This window comes from Mizuhopecten yessoensis, unplaced genomic scaffold (assembly GCF_002113885.1).
Source record: "Mizuhopecten yessoensis strain PY_sf001 unplaced genomic scaffold, ASM211388v2 scaffold10883, whole genome shotgun sequence".
Classification (NCBI taxonomy): Eukaryota; Metazoa; Mollusca; class Bivalvia; order Pectinida; family Pectinidae; genus Mizuhopecten; species Mizuhopecten yessoensis.
The window spans coordinates 338,447-357,850 of NW_018408769.1; the positions used below are offsets into that span (position 1 = coordinate 338,447).

Here is a 19,404-nt window from a genome sequence, read left to right on the forward strand (position 1 = left end):
CTATTGCCATACTGTATCTATAACCATACTGTATCTATTACCATACTGTATCTATTACCCTTATGTATCTATTACCATACTGTATCTATTACCAAATTTGACTTTGTCAATGATTTTATTATAGCTAACGTGAAATGCTGATTTGAGTAAAAACGACATTTTGTTCACTTATATTTCCTACTACTGTTTTCATGATGATACATAATCTTTATTGCGTTGAAATACTGTCATATTATTGTGGTAATTAATCGCGACCATTCAGCATTATAAACCGCTATGTCACATTTCAAGATGTAAATCATCTTTTGACATAACAGTTTTCTCCAAAACATCCCTTCAATGAAATTCGAATTTTGATTAAGCACGAGAGATAGTGTGTCCTAATTGAATGGACTTGAAGGCAACATATATTTTGTTGGACCAAATGGGTAGAGAGGAATTAGGGCTGAGGGTCCAACCAAGAAAAAATAAACAAACACACATGCTGGTAAAAAAACAAGTTAACAACCGTTTTGTATCTTTTGTTAAAATTTTGGTTTCATAAATATTTATCTAAAGCTAATGTAGGATGCAGCATACTCTATGTTGTCTCTAAAAAAATGCATCCATTTTAAATGCCGCTTTTATTCTTGCGGGATAGTTAATGATGTCTTATATACAAACCAACCAAAAGGATTCACAAATTATAGAAAGCTCACCAAATATGACGGCGCGTTTACCTGTAGCGGCTCAACAGTACGAAAGTTTATAATTGGGAGAATGCAACCACAGTTTGTTTCATTATTTTATTATATAAATGAATGAGGGGAATACATGGTATAACAAACATACCCCTATAGTTTTATTAAACATAATAAGATATGTTGTGAGTGTTGGACAAGCTAATACATGATGATTTTTGTCGAAGGATGCATTTCAAAATATATTCTGTTGAAATGTGTTTTCATTACAATATGAATGCAGAACATATCTGAATATAACTGTATCTGTAAATCGTAAAAAAACATAAGATAATAATGCAATATAACTAATAGCATATATATTAAAATTGATTTAGTATATGATAGCACTGCTAAATTAAAATCATAGATGAATAAGAGAAAGTTGTGAAATATTTGACTCCTTTAGCCAAAATAATCCTATATAGCCGTAATAATGTAAGTTATATTCATCGAAGTTTTTCTCGAAAACAAACAAATTTGTTTTTGTTCTATTAATTCATAAAAACAAAAAACTTGAAATAAAACTGCTCCGGACAGCATTTTTTTTTCAACATTTCATATTTCTATAATATTTTTAATGTTGTTACAGGATGCAATTACTCCTAAACAAACTCGTTATGTGTGGTGTTCAAAACACAAATCTGAGTGAGGGTCGCGACTCGTTAAAGGACGATACCCGTTATAATCAACAGGGATCTCAAAGTCTCAAGTGTAGCTTCCATATTTAGAATTATCAGAAGAGAGAATTTAAATATTATCATTATAACCCCCTAGTAGTCTAACATTCATTTGAAGTACACGTCTTACAAATAGCCAAAATGTTACTAAATTTGACCAGTGTTTCTATATTTATTCGGCAGTTACCTAATATAGACGTGAAGTGTTTGTCCTAAGATAGCTAAGTGTATAAAGGATGTGATAAGGGAGGTACCCCCTTACCAGCAAGGATATCAGCACAAGCCCTTCCCTCCACACCAAGTAGACACAGGGTACTAAAACCGATCGCATATAAAAGGTTTCGACCAATTCATAATTCCATCATTTACTTGGAACACTAGCTACGGATTACATTACATTATTTTACAAACTAACATGGCACTTTCTCTGGTACTGATGGTATTGGTCTCTGTTTTAGCATACTGGTATGTATAGCCAGGTAACTTGTCATTTACGTGTACTTTGTTCCGTGATTTAAAAATAACAGTCATATTGAAATATTGATTACACATGTAAATTGTAATATCTTACACTTACAGGTATTTGAAACTTCACTTCGGTGTGTTTGAGCGATATGGAATACCCGGGCCGAAACCTGTGTTTCTTCTAGGAAACATCATCGAAATAATGAAAAAGGTACGGATATTTTAGTAAGACTTCCCAATTTAATAATTAACATGTTGTAGATTTCTTAATATGTTCTTTCGTCCAAATGTTTTTGAAAAGACCTGTTCTGATTTTTACGTTTTGATTGAAATTCTATCTTTAGTGGGGCTAGGTTTGATTGAGCTTTACTTCCAATTAAATGATATGGCTATTTAAGGATGAGCCAGGCACTATTTTTTGTATAGATTACAAGTGTACATAATATTTATTGTTTTTTTTAGGGGCAGCTCCAAGCAATTATTGACTGGAGGAAGACTTATGGAAAAGCCTTTGGGTAAGCATCTTAAAATTATTTTTTGGTATAAATGTGCAGAATATATGCTGTCGAAATAATTGGTTTGGATTGCTTTATGTTTTATTTCAGTAAATTTGTTAATGTTATTGTCCTATAAATAATTTTTAACCTATATCTTCCGCGACTGTTCTTTAAACGTTCTATTTTGTTCATTATATCAGCTCTTGTATATGGGTATGTATATCTAGTTCAATGTACAAACTGATGCAGGTATCACTATCTCGCAAACCACGGATTATATCATCTTTATCTACATCGAATTATAGCTAATAGGTTCTGAGACTTCATGGTTTCTCTTTTTGTTGTTCAGATATTTCGAGGGATTTACTCCTGTTCTTTCAATCAGTGATCCAGCCGTCGTAAGGGAGGTACTGGTAAAAGACTTCACAAATTTCCAGGCGAGAAAGGTACATATAAAATAAAGAAAAATATTTTGAAACAGTTAAATTACAATATGTTTTTATTTAAATTTAGCTCCATTCGTTTCATTTCAAACATACTTTATTGATTAAACAAAAGGATTGAGCAACAGGCTTTGCCTATATAAGCTCTCCATGGCTTCGAGCATACTTTTGATATACAATACAATATTTACATACATACATTTTATTTCAACTCATCACATGGCACTTGGATACATTTATTGCTAGGTAATGTACATTTAATTAGGCTGGATTAATATTTTCATGTTTCTACAAAAAAAAAAAAACCACCATAAAACCCCCACATTATTTCATGTGATACTTAAGATAAAAAAAAATCCTTGGAAAAAATAGTATTTGTTTTAAAAAAAGTACAAACTTTGAGATATTAATATTTAATATAGTTGTAAAATTTGTGTCAAGAAGAATTACATATACCGTTATTAATATACACAGTATTCCAAATCGAATTAAATATATGGATATACGTCTTTACCTTGAGCAACTAAAATTTGCTACGGCAAAACTGATACATGCATGTATGCTGATAAAGAAATGTACCAGGACTTATTTGAAGTAGACATGTCTTGAGATGAGTTGGAAAATCATATAGAAAATTAACTAAAAGAAAACAGAAAAAAATAAAAAAAAATATAAAAAAAATATGAAAACACAAAAAGAAGACATTAATTATTATATAAGAACACAAAATAATCTCACTCACTCATACACTCTAACACCACATTTGTATCTACTGGCATGGGTTTGTTGGTTTATTTAATGCAGTTTTTATTTGTTTTAAATGAATGTTCAGTTGGGCATTAAATATGATAAGGATACAAATATATGGCATTTTGGTATTTCATAATAAATTATCAGTTTTTCAATAATTAAATAAATTAAAACTATTGATTTACATTACTCCATCATACCTTAAGTGTCATGACCACATGAAGTCCCTGGACATTTGTTGCCCTGTGATCAATCAACCTTGGTATAATATATGTAAATGTATATATACATTATCCACTATCAACAGAAATAATGAATTTATCTTACAGAATACAAAGAATATACCAACCACATACAGCTTGAATATTTATCTATTTAAACCGTCCTGTAGCATTAATGTATTTATGCACACACTCCATCAATTGGTTGTTCTGTAAATCACTATTCGTCAACATTACAATGAGAGTATGCATAACCCATAGAAGAAGTACTATATCATTTGCTGCCTGTTACAGCCGTTCCCCCTGGCCCCTAGGAAGAGTCTCGGTCTGTTCCTGGAAAACGGTCATCAATGGCGCCGCAGTCGCAGCATCCTATCGCCCGCATTCAGCACCAGCAAGCTGAGGACAATGACGGTTGTAATGGAACAGCAGATAGACAAACTTCTCCAAAACCTCGGCACGCAGCAGGACAAGGGCATCTACTTCGACATCTACAGGTACGCATATGCAATTATATTACCTTATGTATATAATATTTGTTTGTACATATTCAATGTTATTACCTTATGTATATAATATTTGTTTGTACATATTCAATGTAATTACTTTATGTATACACTTTTTTTCTGTAAATATTCAATGTTTTGCTACCACTACATGATTTGTATACAGAATTATTTGCACAATTCACAGATTGATACTGAATATTTTCAATTAAAACTAATATGAGAATTGCATCTTTAAATGACCATAATGTTCATAATTATCATAGATGATGAGCACATTTTTCATATTCTCCAATACAAACAATAAGTGATTTTTTCTTTCGTTTAGACAATTCCAAAGCCTGACTCTAGATGTGATAGGGCGTTGCGCCTTCGGCCTCCATACAAACGCTCAGCTGGACTTGTCTGATGCTTTCCTCAATAACATCCAGTCTTTATTTAGAAACATGAGCACCACAGTCATCCTTCCAATAGTCAGTAAGTGTCCACAAACTAAACATCTTTTTTTAAACTTTTCCTTTTGACGCATGATTTTGAAATCGTTATCTTTCATGTGAGACTACGTGTGTAAACATTATAATCTGCCGATATAAGTACGTTCTGATCACGTGTAAATGTTGTGTTTCAGTGCTATTCCCATTCGTTCAGTACTTCATATTCGCCATTAAGAATGTGGTACTCGCTATTGGCATGAACCCTGTGTCTTGGTTGCGACATCAGATCATCGAGGTCATCCGAATCAGGCGAGAGATTGGGGTATGTATAGCTAATTAGGTTTACTCACTAAGTCTTCTTACATTCGCTTTGCCATCAGTGATATAGGAAGTTTTTCAAAATGAAAAACATTAAATTTATGAATATTGTCAATTTGGACTTTTTAGAATGATGGATCTGTGACTGACCTGATGCAACAGATGCTGTTTCATTCCGACAAACACCAGAAAATGACCGACAGAGAAATTGTTGCACAAAGCCTGACGTTCTTGCTTGCTGGATACGAAACAACAAGCGCCGTTCTGGCTTTCCACTGCCACTTACTTGCCAAGAATCCAGAAGCCCAAAGACGTATCCGTAGAGAAATCAAACAGCTCGGACAAGTAAGTACTTACCTATCATTTAATGACGTTTGAATATTATCTGGATGATTTTTGCACAATTTCACAGATTGTTTCACAAGAAAGAATGATAACGAAACAAACTAGCCCCATAGCGTGTAAGCTGAATATGAGTTACCTGTATAATGTATGAAGTAAGGCAGTGAATTGGAGTAACCTAAATAGCATGTAAATGAGATGCATATGGGTACAATTCCTAACCTAAATATTTATCCTTACAGGAGAAAATCAGTTACCAGTCGGTCCAAAAGCTACCCTATTTAGACATGGTGTTTGACGAGGTTTGCCGCCTGTACCCAACCGCCTCACTGTAAGTATATCATCTTATACACAAATCAATATATTATTGTCGTCATCGGAATAATTCATATGGAATGAATACTAACACAAATCAAAATACACTGAAATTAAATTGCTTTCCGATTTTGATTTGACATCAACATAATTTTAAAAATAAGATAAATAAACTTTTGTGTTTATCCGCAGGATCGTCACACGACAAGCAGCTGCTGCTCGCACGTACGGACACGTGTATATTCCGACTGGTATGAATGTACAGGTGGACGTGTGGGGACTTCACCATGACACTCAATTCTGGGACCACCCAGAGAAATTTATGCCAGAACGGTAAGCTCTCAATTGCAATCAAATCTTGTATAACTTTAAATTTATATAGTGCCACATTACAATACGCATTCAAGTGTTAAGTTACTAATCTTTCAGAGACATAATTTAGAAAGTATAGATAATGATGAAAATAGAGTAAAAAATTTACTTTAAATGCAAAACATTTTTATTTATTTTTATTAATTTGTAATGAAAATGTTTATTTTCATATACAGGTTTTCCCCGGAAAACAAGTCTCAGATCCGTCCGTATACATTCATGCCTTTTGGGGCTGGTCCACGGAACTGTATTGGGTCCCGCTTTGCAATGCTGGAAACCAAGATCGCTGTTGCTCGTATCATCAAGGATTATGAACTGAAACCCGCCAACTCCTCACAGGTAATAACATGTCACATCACCAATATAAAGGAATCCGTTAATATATTATGTCTTCCTTATACATGTATAGAGTTACTTTTAAAGAAATAATAGTCATGCGTTACACTATTTGTGCTCAACTTAAGTAATCAATAAGTGAATACTATATGCAGTTCGTATTTATATTAGTTTTATTGAAAATACTTCTATCGTTTTTAACAAAACATGATAGAACACCCGTTTTAACATACAGCGTAATTATTTCAGGACGACCTGAACCTTCTTTGTCGCGGAGCCATCGTTCCAAAAGACGGAGTCCATGTAAAGCTCGTTCATGCCAGAAATGCCAAAGCCGGATGAAGGAGACATCTTGAACATTTGAATTTGAAAATTGACAACCCCAGTCGATACACAAAGGCCCTTCACAGCAGGGTAGCCACGCATGGAGCTAGTCGGCGTACGTCCTTCTACTAGGTGACTACCGAATACCACCTGATCGCCACCGAGAGTAGAGAATCTCATTCACCTCTCCGAAATGTTCGTGTGAAGATTATTTCAAATGTTCTTAACCGAACTGTTCATGTGTATAAGGAGATTTGGTCAGAGCATATAACTTAGAACATTATGGTATGGAACTGTTGACAGGATACGGTTTTACTTACGTGGAACTGTTCTCCAGCAAAATGTGGACGTCGTATCGGTTCGTATAACTACAAACGTTAGACAATGTAGATAATTCGTCACAGGCAAGTACAATCACGTAATTGCTAAACAACTATAACCTTGAATGGTTTGGCTATGTAGTGGTAAAGTGCATTTTGACAGTGTTGTTTCAAAAGATCACCGGACGGATTACAAGGCAATTGTATGCTATAATCTACATTGAAATGTTATAAGCTACTTGTAATGAATTTGAAAATCAACATAAATTTATATTTGATCAGAAATCGTTAATCAGGCAGCTTTTATCATAATTGAGTGTTTTTTTTAAAATGTTTTGTTATCGTTTTATAAAGACAGGAGTTATACACGAATCTCAATTTCCCTTCAAAGCGTCATAGCTTGTTTGAGAACATGTTTTCATCTTAAACGTTTAGTATATTGTATCGATCATGTATGTTATAATGTGTCTATAATACAAGTTGACATGTATATCGATATGTAATTTGTTATACAAATCGATTGGGATTATACAAAATACATTCGCCGCTCGAAAGACAAAATATCAGTACATTATACTGCAATAATTAGGACTATTTTGTTATGTTGTCAATGTGGAAAACAAATTTGAGAAACAATCCCAATTTAGACTGTATATTTTCTTATTTTCATCGCTTAACTTTAAATCGAAATAACTGAAAACATTGAAAAAATTGCTTTGTAAGAACCTTTTCGTTTGTTTTGATTTTTCGTAGATATGAATATGTTTGTTTCTATGTTATTCATCCAATTTATAAACACAGTGTATAGTGTATATTGATCCGAAGATTAAGACATTGTCTTCCCGTCGTTATTGTACTATATCTAATATCAAATAATACTTGTACAATTCGTATTCATGTATATATCTTTACATTGCAATCCATGTACTCGTATCATTAATAGACTAAGTGTCACTATGACCCCCTTGAAAGTGTCGATCTGTTGACGACCGTTACGTAAACAAAACATTCTTTTTAATATAGTCGAAGTGATGTGGTGGAAGAAACTCATATTTCTAGGCTAGGCGATCAGTGCCGTAGGTCGCGGGTCCGAGTCCCGGATAGGGCACGAGTTAAAAAAATGTCCTACTCTCTTGTTTTCCCTAAATTATTTATAAGATATGATCGATTCCCTGGCAGGGCACGAGTGTCATTAATTGTTTCCCGTCGTCATTTGTGTTTCATTTTTATTTAACAAATTAATATACACAATGTAAAATGATTAATCCATAGGTTTAAAATACGAATTATATGCATATATACGTAACACTAAAACAGAAACGACGAAGGAAGACCACACTTTTTATATTAAAATTGTAATAGTAACTATCCTACTAGCACAGCAGTTAACGGCGTAAAATTCATCTTTATCTTTGTCAAGTTAAAATTGGAAAGAGGTTGATTTGATTCAAATCAAAAACGTTTCTTTGAATTGGGTAGAGCTTGAATCACAATGTGGAATGTAAAGTTGGTTTGTGCTTATGATATTATTTAAGACTGTAGTACGAGATTTAAAAAATAAAATACTCATTAATTCATAAGTATAAATTGTTTCTCTTTTGTATCCTTCATTTATGAAAACATAAACATAAGTAGCACTGCTTTGTATTATATTGTACTGTGGGTGTTTATTCTCAGAGTGTGGCTATTCCGTGACGTCTAATATTGTACTATGGGTGTTTATCCTCAGAGTACGACTATTCCGTGACGTCTAATATTGTACTATGGGTGTTTAACCTCAGAGTATGGCTATTCGGTGACGTCTAATATTGTACTATGGGTGTTTATCCTCAGAGTATGGCTATTCCGTGACGTCTAATATTGTACTATGGGTGTTTATTCTCAGAGTATGACTATTCCGTGACGTCTTATATTGTACTATGGGGGTTTAGCCTCAGAGTATGACTATTCCGTGACGTGTAATATTGTACTATGGGTGTTTAGCCTCAGAGTATGGCTATTCCGTGACGTCTAATATTGTACTGTGAGTGTTTATCCTCAGAGTATGGATATTCCGTGATGTCTAATATTGTACTGTGAGTGTTTATCCTCAGAGTATGGATATTCCGTGATGTCTAATATTGTACTGTGGGTGTTTATCCTCAGAGTATGGATATTCCTTGACGTCTTATACTGTTCTGTTGATCTTCAAATTCCGATTATGATTACTTTGGTTAATATTATTCTGTAGATTGACCACCGGGTTATGTGCTGTAGATCTCCACCGTAACAATAATGTTTTTGGCTAATACTATCCTGCGTATCTTCAAAGAGATAGAATAATGTATTATGACCTGAATTAGTGTCAGCCGAAACATGATCTGGTATTTGATATTGCTTTATGGTTTTAGGTTTAACCCTGTGTGTTTGTTACAATATCTTTGTTCGCACATATGCAACAGTGGTTTTAATCCTTTTCAAATCAACTTCTCTGAGAGAGTTGATCCCTTTTCAAAAGTAAAAGTATGATTCCACGGCTTTCAGAGACTTTTGATTTGTAAATTATCTTTACTAAACCTTTAATAACAACACTAGAGTTTTATGTATTAGTTGTCCGATCACTCACTTCATCTCTCGATGGGTTCTATGTGCTTTTTGTGTCTAAATGGGACACCTCGCCACAATAACGTCATAAGATCTTATTTATGGGTAGGGCATTTCCACGCTGTAGTACATTGTTTGTAATTCTTGGACAGTATACGATGACATTAAGAACTTTCACGAGGAAAAAAATAGCGAAAATATGAGTTGCCACATTGAAGGAAAAGAAGAAGAAAACATTTGCGCGGAAGGAAAAGCATCATATTCGACACTCGTCTAGGAAAATATGTCATCAAAAACGAACAGGTTTTGATAAAGGTTGATACTGAATTGTGTTAGTTGATATCAGTGCAGGTCATCAGATGTCACCAGAGGAGACATTTAAACAAAAGATCGAACAGAATTCATGTTTTTGGGAGCATAAGGTAACTATACCCCTCCGCATTAAAGCCATTTTGGTTTCTGGAGTATAACATATAAATAAAGTACTTTAACCGATAATACGTACAGCTACTGCGAAAAGAAATCTCAAAACATTGAATGTCACGAAGATATGTTGATTCGAAGTTGTATTGATAAATGAAAATATTGATATTCAAGGAAGATAATAACACAAATTTAGATAACTCACTAGCTGGACTTGTTACTGATTCTAAGGAAATCAAACAATAAACCTTGGTATATTGCTTCAATTCACATTATACGTATACTATACAGAGTGTAATGATTCGAAACATCATAAACAGTTTCAAAAGATTTCAGTTCCAATATCTATTGGTATATTTATATTTATTTGATTAACAAGTATTTTGAGCGTAAAATATGATCACACTTGATTATATAACGAACACTAACATTTATATGAAAATAATCTGCGAAAGTCATGAAATATGTCGACCATAATTAGAACAAATAGGCGTACTTTCATCCATTGACAAATGAGGTGTCAGCCAAACAAGGCTTTCTTGCAATAAGGCTTGACAAAATGAATATAGCTGTTTACATATAAAACAATTCAACAGAGATTTTTCGATATTTTTTGTTTATTTTGTGTTAAAGGCCAACGGCATGCACTGGATGTAGTACTACATCAGTGGACTATCGAAAGCAGATGTTGATGTTGACAGGTGTCCTATCAATTTGGCATTGTATCTTCACCCAAATAGGACAATCTCATTCATCATCAGACTACACAACAATCGCAATCGCCCGGATGTCTGTCTGCAGAAAGCTCAACAGCAGAGCGTAACTTTTCGTTAACTCTCTTTATTTTTGACCGCAATTCTCCAGGGCACGCTGTACAGTGTGAAACTATACAACGATGGAAGTGTGGACAACAAGGTTACCAGGACATGCACCAAACATCCGGGCGACTTGGATTATGACATCAATCGGGAAATTTGTAAAATGATATAAATAGATATTAATGCTGGTTAATGATACAAAACATTCCTGTCAAAATGTTGGCATTGTGTCCACACACATTTGTCATGTGATGAAAAAACCCCAAATTTTGCTTATTTTTATACTTTGATGGTTAGAACCGTATGACTCGTGCACCTGACCTAAGGTGCCTGGTCTGACGAAAACAATGAACGAAAGGAGACGTTTTCCTGCTACAGCAGTGATGTCACACTCATGATGTATTAGGGTCCAAGGTCGGTGTGGCGTCATACGGTTCTATTTTTAGCTTATGATACTATATGGATTTCAAAAATGGATCATTAAAAGTAAAAACAAGCAAAACATGATAGATTATTTTGCTATATTCAGGGTGGCAAATACTAATGGCATTTAAAGTCACCGTTCTAAGGTGCAAGTATGAAAATAAATTAGGGAATTTTATACTCCATAAATAGTTTAGATCACCATATAATAAGTTATAACATATATTAATAACTCCATACAAAATGTGTTAATTCACAAACAAATAAAACAAATAAAATAAATAAACTAGTTACAAATATTATAACAAGATTATTTACAGTTTTATAGGTAAAACTTGCATATCCAAACCTATTAACACCAATACAAAGGGGACTAACTCATGTACATGTTGCTGTGCACAGCATACTGATGGCGGTCACTGGAAATAAGAACAGCAAGCCTTGTACACCACAGTCACAAATATTTACTAGGGTAAGGGCGGTAATCTCGTGGTCTATCTCAGTCAGTACCATCATAAGGGTAAGGACGGTAATCTCGTGTTCCACCTCAGTCAGTACTATCATTTGACACTGCTGCTATATCATTAACGAGATCCTTATTAGGCGCGGCCGTTTGTCTCGCAGAGACCTTGGAGAGTGCATCCAGCTCGTCGGATAGGTTGCAGCAGACGGGTTGTGTGTTCTCGTGTGTATACACGTACAGGATAGCACACACGTGGGCAGTACTCCAACAGAGGGGCGGTGAAGGAGGAGTTGGTGGTCATATTGAACTTTAAATCCTTTTTGTCTTATAACCTCAAACAAACGAGAAGGAAAAATTACAGAAAAGACAGTTTCTCATTAAACAAAATCCCGGGTAGTGCGAATCACAGACACAGTGCAAGAGGTAGCTACTCCCAAAAAAACTCACTAAACTAAGGGGAATGCTTGAGGTATCCATAGTAACAACATAAGTAACAAACGACAGCAAAAATAAAACGGGATCTGGACGCCTGCCCAAACCTCTATTCTCCCCATCAGACGGCATATAATCTCTTCATGCAGTGGTTCTTTTACCGCCCAGATACAGGTGTTGTTGGTCTACAATTAATATTGCAGGAATCGAGTTTCAAAACAGCCCTGTTGGAAGACATATGATTAAGGCACACAGCATAGACTCTCAAGTCGTTTCAAGGTTTTCTTTTTTTTACATTTCTGCCGATTTTCTATTCTGTTATAGTCCTAGTTTATTATGTTAAATTAATCCAGGCAAACACGCACGCACAGTTCTTATATATACAACACTATAATTAAAAGTCATGATCACGATTTTCTGGAATCTTGCTTATTAAACCACACATTTAAGTAAGGTGAACTATATATATATATCCAACTTTCACTCGTGTTTAGAGGGTCATCATTATAATCCAAGTTATACGAATAAAGGCGTGGAAAAGGTTAATAGGATCACACATCGGACGCGATTATCATATGTGACGGCACCATGTTTTGATACGAATCTGCGGCACGGTGACCGTATTGTTCTGGACCCGCGCTGCCTCCTGGACCTCGGAACCTGGCGATATTGTACGTATTATGATTATACGATCCACTCATTTCCGGGTTCCAAGCCCTCATTTTGGGGTTGTAGTTTTCTTGCGTTGCCTTGAGAGGCTTTGGCGGGGGAGGCGGGGGCTGTTCCTGTTTATGTGACACCTGACGACGAAGCGTGTTGTAACCATGGTGTTCATCAGCTGCAGCAAAAGAGACAAAGTTAGACTGATCATCAGAATTATTGTTGCTAATTTTAAAGTTAATAATTAGACACTTGAGGTAAAATTAGTATCTGTTTTAATAGTTATTGAATGGAACGTAAATGAACCAAAGGTGTTACGAACAAGAATACGAATACGAAACTGTGATTTATAAACACAGAAAACATACAGATACCTACCATTTTTGGTGTGTCGGGACTAGGCGAAAATACATACATACGCACTCATACCGTTAAACACACGTACATACATAAAATAATATGATAAATGAAAAGTTTTGGTTTTTGTGAAAACAACGTATTTTTTATGTCGCATACAATATTTCAAATACTTGTTTGACTCGTGAATTGCAAAATTGTATATACATACATTGATTGAAATTTAATTTCAGCAAAGAATGATCAGGAAACAACTAAAAGTGAAATTGCATTGCAGTCACAAAACACATGTAATTTTTTCTATTTTTTTTTATTTTGTAAATATTTTAATTATAGATCATATTAATCGTCTTAAATACGACAATTAAGAATTTGACGCGTAGAGAAAAAGCAAAAGCGGATGTTTCAGATATGAAATTGAAAACTTTGTTTGCGGTTAGGTATTTGCTCGTTTGCTTCAATGTGAAAATAATGATGATGCCAAGATATAGACATATATGGATGATGATGTGAGAAAATCAAATAAAAAACGATAAGCTAAGCTAAAATCTACTAAAAACAACATGCATGATCACATTAAAAACGACCGCCTGGACCCAAGACACCAAGGTCTGCCGTGTAACAACACAAAGGACCGGGCAATGGAGAGTGTGTTGAACAATGAGGGTGATGGACAAATACCCCACTTAGAGCTGGGGCAAGATAGGGTGATAGTCATCCGTCCCGGGGCTGGAGGAGGAGGAAGGGTGGGGATAGTCAGACTGATGAGAGGTGCCGCATTGCACTTACCTTCAGAAAGTTGTACCTGTGTTTGGACAAGAACATTTTTAGGACACTGTGCCTTGGGAAATTATCGGGCACGATGCATGTCAAATCATACAGTTTATAGTCTATATTGATTTTTGAGGTGTTCATGCGAAACATTTATTCAGACATAATATGCTGAGAATAATTAGTTTAGGTCAATAGTAAATTGCTTTACCCTAACTTGCTTAGATCTGATCATGTGATCATGAAGTGTATATCTGACACATAACGTTATAGTTAATTAATGAAAACTAAGGTAATTAAATCGGGGTTTTTTTCAATTAAATAACTGGTACCTTACACGCGTAATGTAAAAAACGAATGTCATGTTATGGTTTTGTAATCATATGTGATGTCATTCAAACGGTTTGTAATATTATATGATGTCACGAAACCGCTTTGTAAATGTATCTTACGTAGTGTTATACTGTGTGATTTTTTTATGGCGTCATGCTAACGTTTCGTTTATCTTTGTATATTTTTGAGTTGACGTTTTATTGTTGTTGTTGTTGTGCTATGTAACCAATTGAAACAATAACTGGTTAGACTATTAGGACATTGTTGCTGGAGCGCTAGGAATTTTCATTCTTTTATTTCCAGTCGAAGTGATAATTTAAAATTCTGGCAAATTTCTATTTCATATAAGGCTTACTGCGATATGAATTCAGCTCTGGTATTTCAATATAATAGATCCAGGTAATCCTGTTTCTTTAAGATTGTGTACACTAAATGATACGGAAGTGACCTAACTAACACCAACAGTGGTTGTGATGTTGAGAGGAACTGATCCTGTATGTTTTAACCTATGATAGCGGTGCAATCGGAAAGTTGCACTTATATCAAAGGCGTTACAAACCCGGCTACTAGTGCACCAACACAGCGAGACATTCGGACTTTTATTATGATATCGATGAATATAGTTCTATGCCGTAATTTACGCTGTTTAACTGTGGTCAGTGCACAAGTGATATGGCATCGCCTGTTAGTCAGATGTAGATGCTAGGACAGGTGCCCTCAAATAGACCTGTCATTATTATAGGCTTAACTTTGGGATATTATAGATAAGCTGTTACTATATAGAACAATTAGATTTCGACGCTGAACTTATGCTTTGTTTTCAACAATGAAAGCTAGTGTTGCTATTTGCAATTGGCTTATTGTAGAATACAATGAATTTATTTAAAGTTATTAAAGATATTAAGGTTTCAAAATCAGGACATTTTTGGGAAATATGACAATGTTCCATATTCTTATTGGATGGCAGAACAAGTGCTTTATAATCAAAGACAGACATTTATACGAATGTGTGACTATTGACAGGAGAAACTTACATGTTGAAGAGTTCCATATTGAAACGAATAAAGTATCATTGACAAAGTGGGGTACACATTAGAGGTACAAAACCAAATTTACTCTGGTTTGTGTTTATGCTATTTGGGAACATCATTAAGATCGAAAAATAAAATGAATTTATTGTAATATGAAAGTATTAATTTTGGCATGATTATAAGGATTTAACGGTATAAAATCCGGGTATACTAAATTAATCCATTGTAATTATGAATTAACTAATTGTTGTTTTAGATATATATAACAAATCTCATACTTCCGAAACAATTTTTGAATAAGCTTAATTAATTTTGACATCTAACAGCCAAAAGTAGTTTTTTAAATTCCAATTAGACTTATTTAAATTCAAATACATTTCTTCGTCGTGTTTTCCAATTGTTTAATTTCTTGTCTGTCTCGGAGAGGACTATTTATATGAGAACCAGAGGTTTATGATGTCAGCAAACGATTGTTTGAAAGCACATTTTTGTAAGGCAGTTTAAAACATCAAAAATAACAATACAGGAAGTCAAAAACTTTGTATTTGCTTCTTATTAAAGTATTTATACAACCAAATCAAATTGCGTACTGATGAATGCTTTGTTTGTTTGGAACACAAACAGTACCAGAAAACTTATTCTGCGAGCTTTCGAAAACGTACGTTTACTTTGTCTAGCAAAGAGTGCATATATCACTACTTTTACAGAAAAAGATGGCCAGTTCCATTTGCGACTGACTAGACACCGGTGTTGTTAGCTTGGTTTGTGTAAATTAACTCTGAAGTATATTAGTGATTCCTTGAGATGATCAGAAGATATTCTTTGTTTTCAGAAGGCCACGAGCTGTGAGATAACTCTTTATAACTAAACTTATCAGTATAATTTCTTAGATCAATGTTATGCCTTTGATTCTCAAAACATGGTAAGCTATGAGTTGATGTTAACGTTAACGGCCATATGTACCCAAAGTTATTTCACTCTCTCGTTGTTTTCAAAAATCAAACTGCAAAGATCCCTTTCGCCTCATTGCTATGTTCAATACGACATTTCATATGTTAGAGAAGAAGTGTAACCTGGTTCCTTTGTATGAAGTATTCTATCATCCAATCAAAATATGTAATTTCCGGGTTTTATTTCAGCTAAATGCACCTTTTGAAAATTTAACCTCTGTTAAATTGTATTTTACTGCATTTCATTGAATAATATTTGCAATAACAGATCTTTTTTCTGTTCGAATCGAAGCAGGTGTTACTTTGACATGATGATGAACAGTTGGCGTGTACGCACATACACAGTAAACAGGTGATGGTCTATTTGTGTACTGGACTATTGCAGCATGCTGTGGTAGACAATAACCACAGTTATTAAACTGCTGTGCCACATTGTTACAGATGTTTTAGATTACGTCTCCTACCTCCTGCGCTACTTGCTGCACACGTGCACGTGTTTTTCGTGGGCGTATGGTTAAACATAAATACAAATGATAGAAAAGTATGTGTATATTGAGGGTATCCCTGGCAACAACTATAAACACGTAAGGTCCAATTAGTGCACAGCTCTATTGGCGTTAGTTGTTGAATCGAGTGTGCCTGGAGGGTGGCCTAATATCACCGCACATTCTAGCCATTCTGTTACGTTACGGTTTTGCTGTATTATTATCAAATGTCCGGTAAAAGCCTATTACAGCAGTCAAACAGCAAGTATATGATGGACATAACATATATCAAGTATCAAAACAAGAAACACGTGGGTTAGTGATAGGCTTAGTATGTCACACAAATGTGGTACTTTCGTTTTCCGAGTACTAAATACTTGAAAGTGGAACAGTTCAATGAAATTTAATTATCAATATATAAATAAGAAACTAAATACAAATCGATACTTTTACATGTCAGTGTTATTAGTTATTAAGGCAGTAGTTATAATAAGCATACATATTTTCCCGTTATACTTTATAAAATAACAGGGCATCAAACACAAGTATACTCACCCTGAACAGCTGTTGGTGGGGGGCCACACCCCCATCCCTTGGGGGTGCGGTTAAAGTTTGGCCCAGTCACTACACTGACATTTTGCGTTCCCGAGAGGTCGTGGGCGACTTGAGGGGCGGGCTGTGGCAGCTGGGGTGCCGGACTATATTTTTGCTGTGGAGTGGGTTTTGAATAGTCCATTTGGTCAAACGCATTATCCACACGTCCCTGGGGGTTACCCAGGGCTGCCTCCCAAGGGGTGGGGGCCTTGTTTTGTACTGATGATGTTGACTCCAAAAATGAATTAATTTTTTGTTGTGACAACATCGGTTTCGTTGCGTTGTTTTCGTCGATGACCCATTTCTCTGACCTTGCTTGACGTTTTTGAAATAATTTCGCTCCCCTGTTTCTCTGGTTGTGCAGGTCAGCTACCAGGCTATGACAGGTACTCGGAGACACTGCCTTGTGCTCGCATTTTTTCTGTTGTAGCCTCAATTGTTCAAATTCCTGCTGTGAAATACTCATTTTTGGAGTACCGCCGTCTGTCAACAGAATACGGTTCCTAATATTGGGTATACGAAATGAGAACAGTGGGTTGCTACCGCCTTCGTTTAGGTGAAGTTCGCTATCGAGGTCGTGAAGGTCAGCTACGTCCCCGGCTGAAGACGATCCGATATGTGACTCGCCATCGTGTATCCATTTGCTAGCACGTCGTTTACGCTTGGCAAACATCTTGGATCCTCTCGCTTTCTTATTGGCTGCCGACGTCAACGAACGCGCGATTTTCTTACATAGGGTGATTTGGTCTTCGATGGTGGGATAGTCCGTGTCAGGAGCATCATAGAAGGCGGAGTCGTTGTACAGCTTCTCTGTAGGGGACAGAACGGATGGTTAGTTACAATCTGGTCATACACACATTCACCTTTACACGTGTCTCTTACCTGTGGTTCAATCAATCAACTGTCAACTAAATCACATCTTACTTATAAACAAAGGCAGTATAATCTCGCTTCTTTTCCTGCTTCGTTTTGACAGTCAAATACTTAATTGTAAACATGAAATGCTGTGTTTAAAATCCAGGTTCGTGTCACTAAACATACATACACGACACAGTCTTAGCAACAATCAAGACGTAGAAATATTCCACATTGACTGAAACTCACCGTGGCCCAAGTAACCAGTGGTTTTCATTGGGAACAACTCAATGTTCTCACATACGACTAATGGCAATTCAAATTGAAATTTTACACAAACACATAGTTCGTTCCTTACTTTCATCTGAAGAACGGTTTATAATGTAGACTCTAATTCCCGACTTTCGATATATCCAAAACCCGTCTCTCCTAGAACAACCTGTTCTAAACACAGTAGGAGGAAGAACTATTTTGTTGAAACATGCTACATCTTTTATCAAACTTGGTTTTTGACGTCATTTCTCTATCTTCTAGTCGATCTTGTTTACCAAAAAGATCAAACGTGATAGTTTCCAGATCTTCACAAGAATTTGGTAATTAACAATGCTAGTGCTGGCATTCCTACTGAGATGCAGGGCCCACTTCGCCAGCAGCCAACCTTGTTACACCTGGATTAAAGGGAGATGTTTGAACAGGTCACTTATATATAAATAACTTTATCTACAGGTTTAATTATCTGTACATTCTTAGAAGCACCTATGCCTGCATAACCATCGACATCAGTGGCTCTGATGACTTAGGGACTGGTTAACAACACGTTTGGGGCTTTATCAGTTTTCTGTATTTCACGTCAGTTAATGATTTAACTTGTTCAGTAACGTTTATAACAGCAGCGAAAGTATATAATATATATATCGTAGACATTCTGAGATCAATTCGGGAAACCAAGCTAGCAAATGGCACTTTTTCTTTGATTGATATTGTTTTTCTTCTGCTACTTCAGACTTGTACATAGTATAATAATCAAAGCGTTACACGTGACAGATCAATTAATTAAAACCACTTAATTGGTACAAATAGTTTATCTGTTATTACTATTGAAATTTATCTGCCAGTCTAAGATTTACGTCCATGAAATAGGACAATTGCACGAGGTCAATGTCGCTATAACGTTACGTGGGACT

The 19,404-nt window shown here is 35.3% G+C and overlaps 2 protein-coding genes across 13 annotated transcripts in view; one reads left to right on the top strand and one right to left on the bottom strand.

Moving 5' to 3' along the window:
• The first annotated feature begins 1,786 nt into the window (after positions 1 to 1,786).
• On the top strand, positions 1,787 to 8,699 carry LOC110463252 (cytochrome P450 3A11-like). The gene is made up of 12 exons (XM_021517689.1): positions 1,787 to 1,864; positions 1,979 to 2,075; positions 2,327 to 2,379; positions 2,711 to 2,807; positions 4,070 to 4,272; positions 4,610 to 4,758; positions 4,910 to 5,037; positions 5,163 to 5,378; positions 5,618 to 5,706; positions 5,883 to 6,023; positions 6,239 to 6,401; positions 6,648 to 8,699. Exons 1-12 carry the CDS (start codon positions 1,815 to 1,817, stop codon positions 6,738 to 6,740), a joined length of 1,479 nt encoding a protein of 492 aa, XP_021373364.1. The 5' UTR covers positions 1,787 to 1,814; the 3' UTR covers positions 6,741 to 8,699.
• Positions 8,700 to 10,398: 1,699 nt separating this feature from the next.
• The window catches only part of LOC110463258, a 46,996-nt gene continuing 37,990 nt past the window's right edge, over positions 10,399 to 19,404 (bottom strand). For 11 of the 12 annotated variants that reach the window (XM_021517705.1, XM_021517704.1, XM_021517703.1 and 8 more), the window contains 2 exons: positions 17,327 to 18,175; positions 10,399 to 13,022 (listed from right to left, as the gene is read on the bottom strand). In XM_021517705.1, coding sequence (XP_021373380.1) covers positions 12,736 to 13,022; positions 17,327 to 18,175 — 1,136 coding nt within the window. In that variant the 3' untranslated portion in view covers positions 10,399 to 12,735. Of the gene's footprint in view, positions 13,023 to 13,990; positions 14,007 to 17,326; positions 18,176 to 19,404 lie in introns of all 12 variants that reach the window. The other variant, XM_021517707.1, reaches the window with a different exon arrangement.

Coding starts and splice junctions, on each gene's coding strand:
- LOC110463252 (XM_021517689.1), top strand. CDS start 1,815: ATGGCACTTTCTCTGGTACTGATGGTATTGGTCTCTGTTTTAGCATAC. Junction 1,865..1,978: donor GTCTCTGTTTTAGCATACTG/GTATGTATAGCC, acceptor TTACACTTACAG/GTATTTGAAACTTCACTTCG. Junction 2,076..2,326: donor TCATCGAAATAATGAAAAAG/GTACGGATATTT, acceptor TGTTTTTTTTAG/GGGCAGCTCCAAGCAATTAT.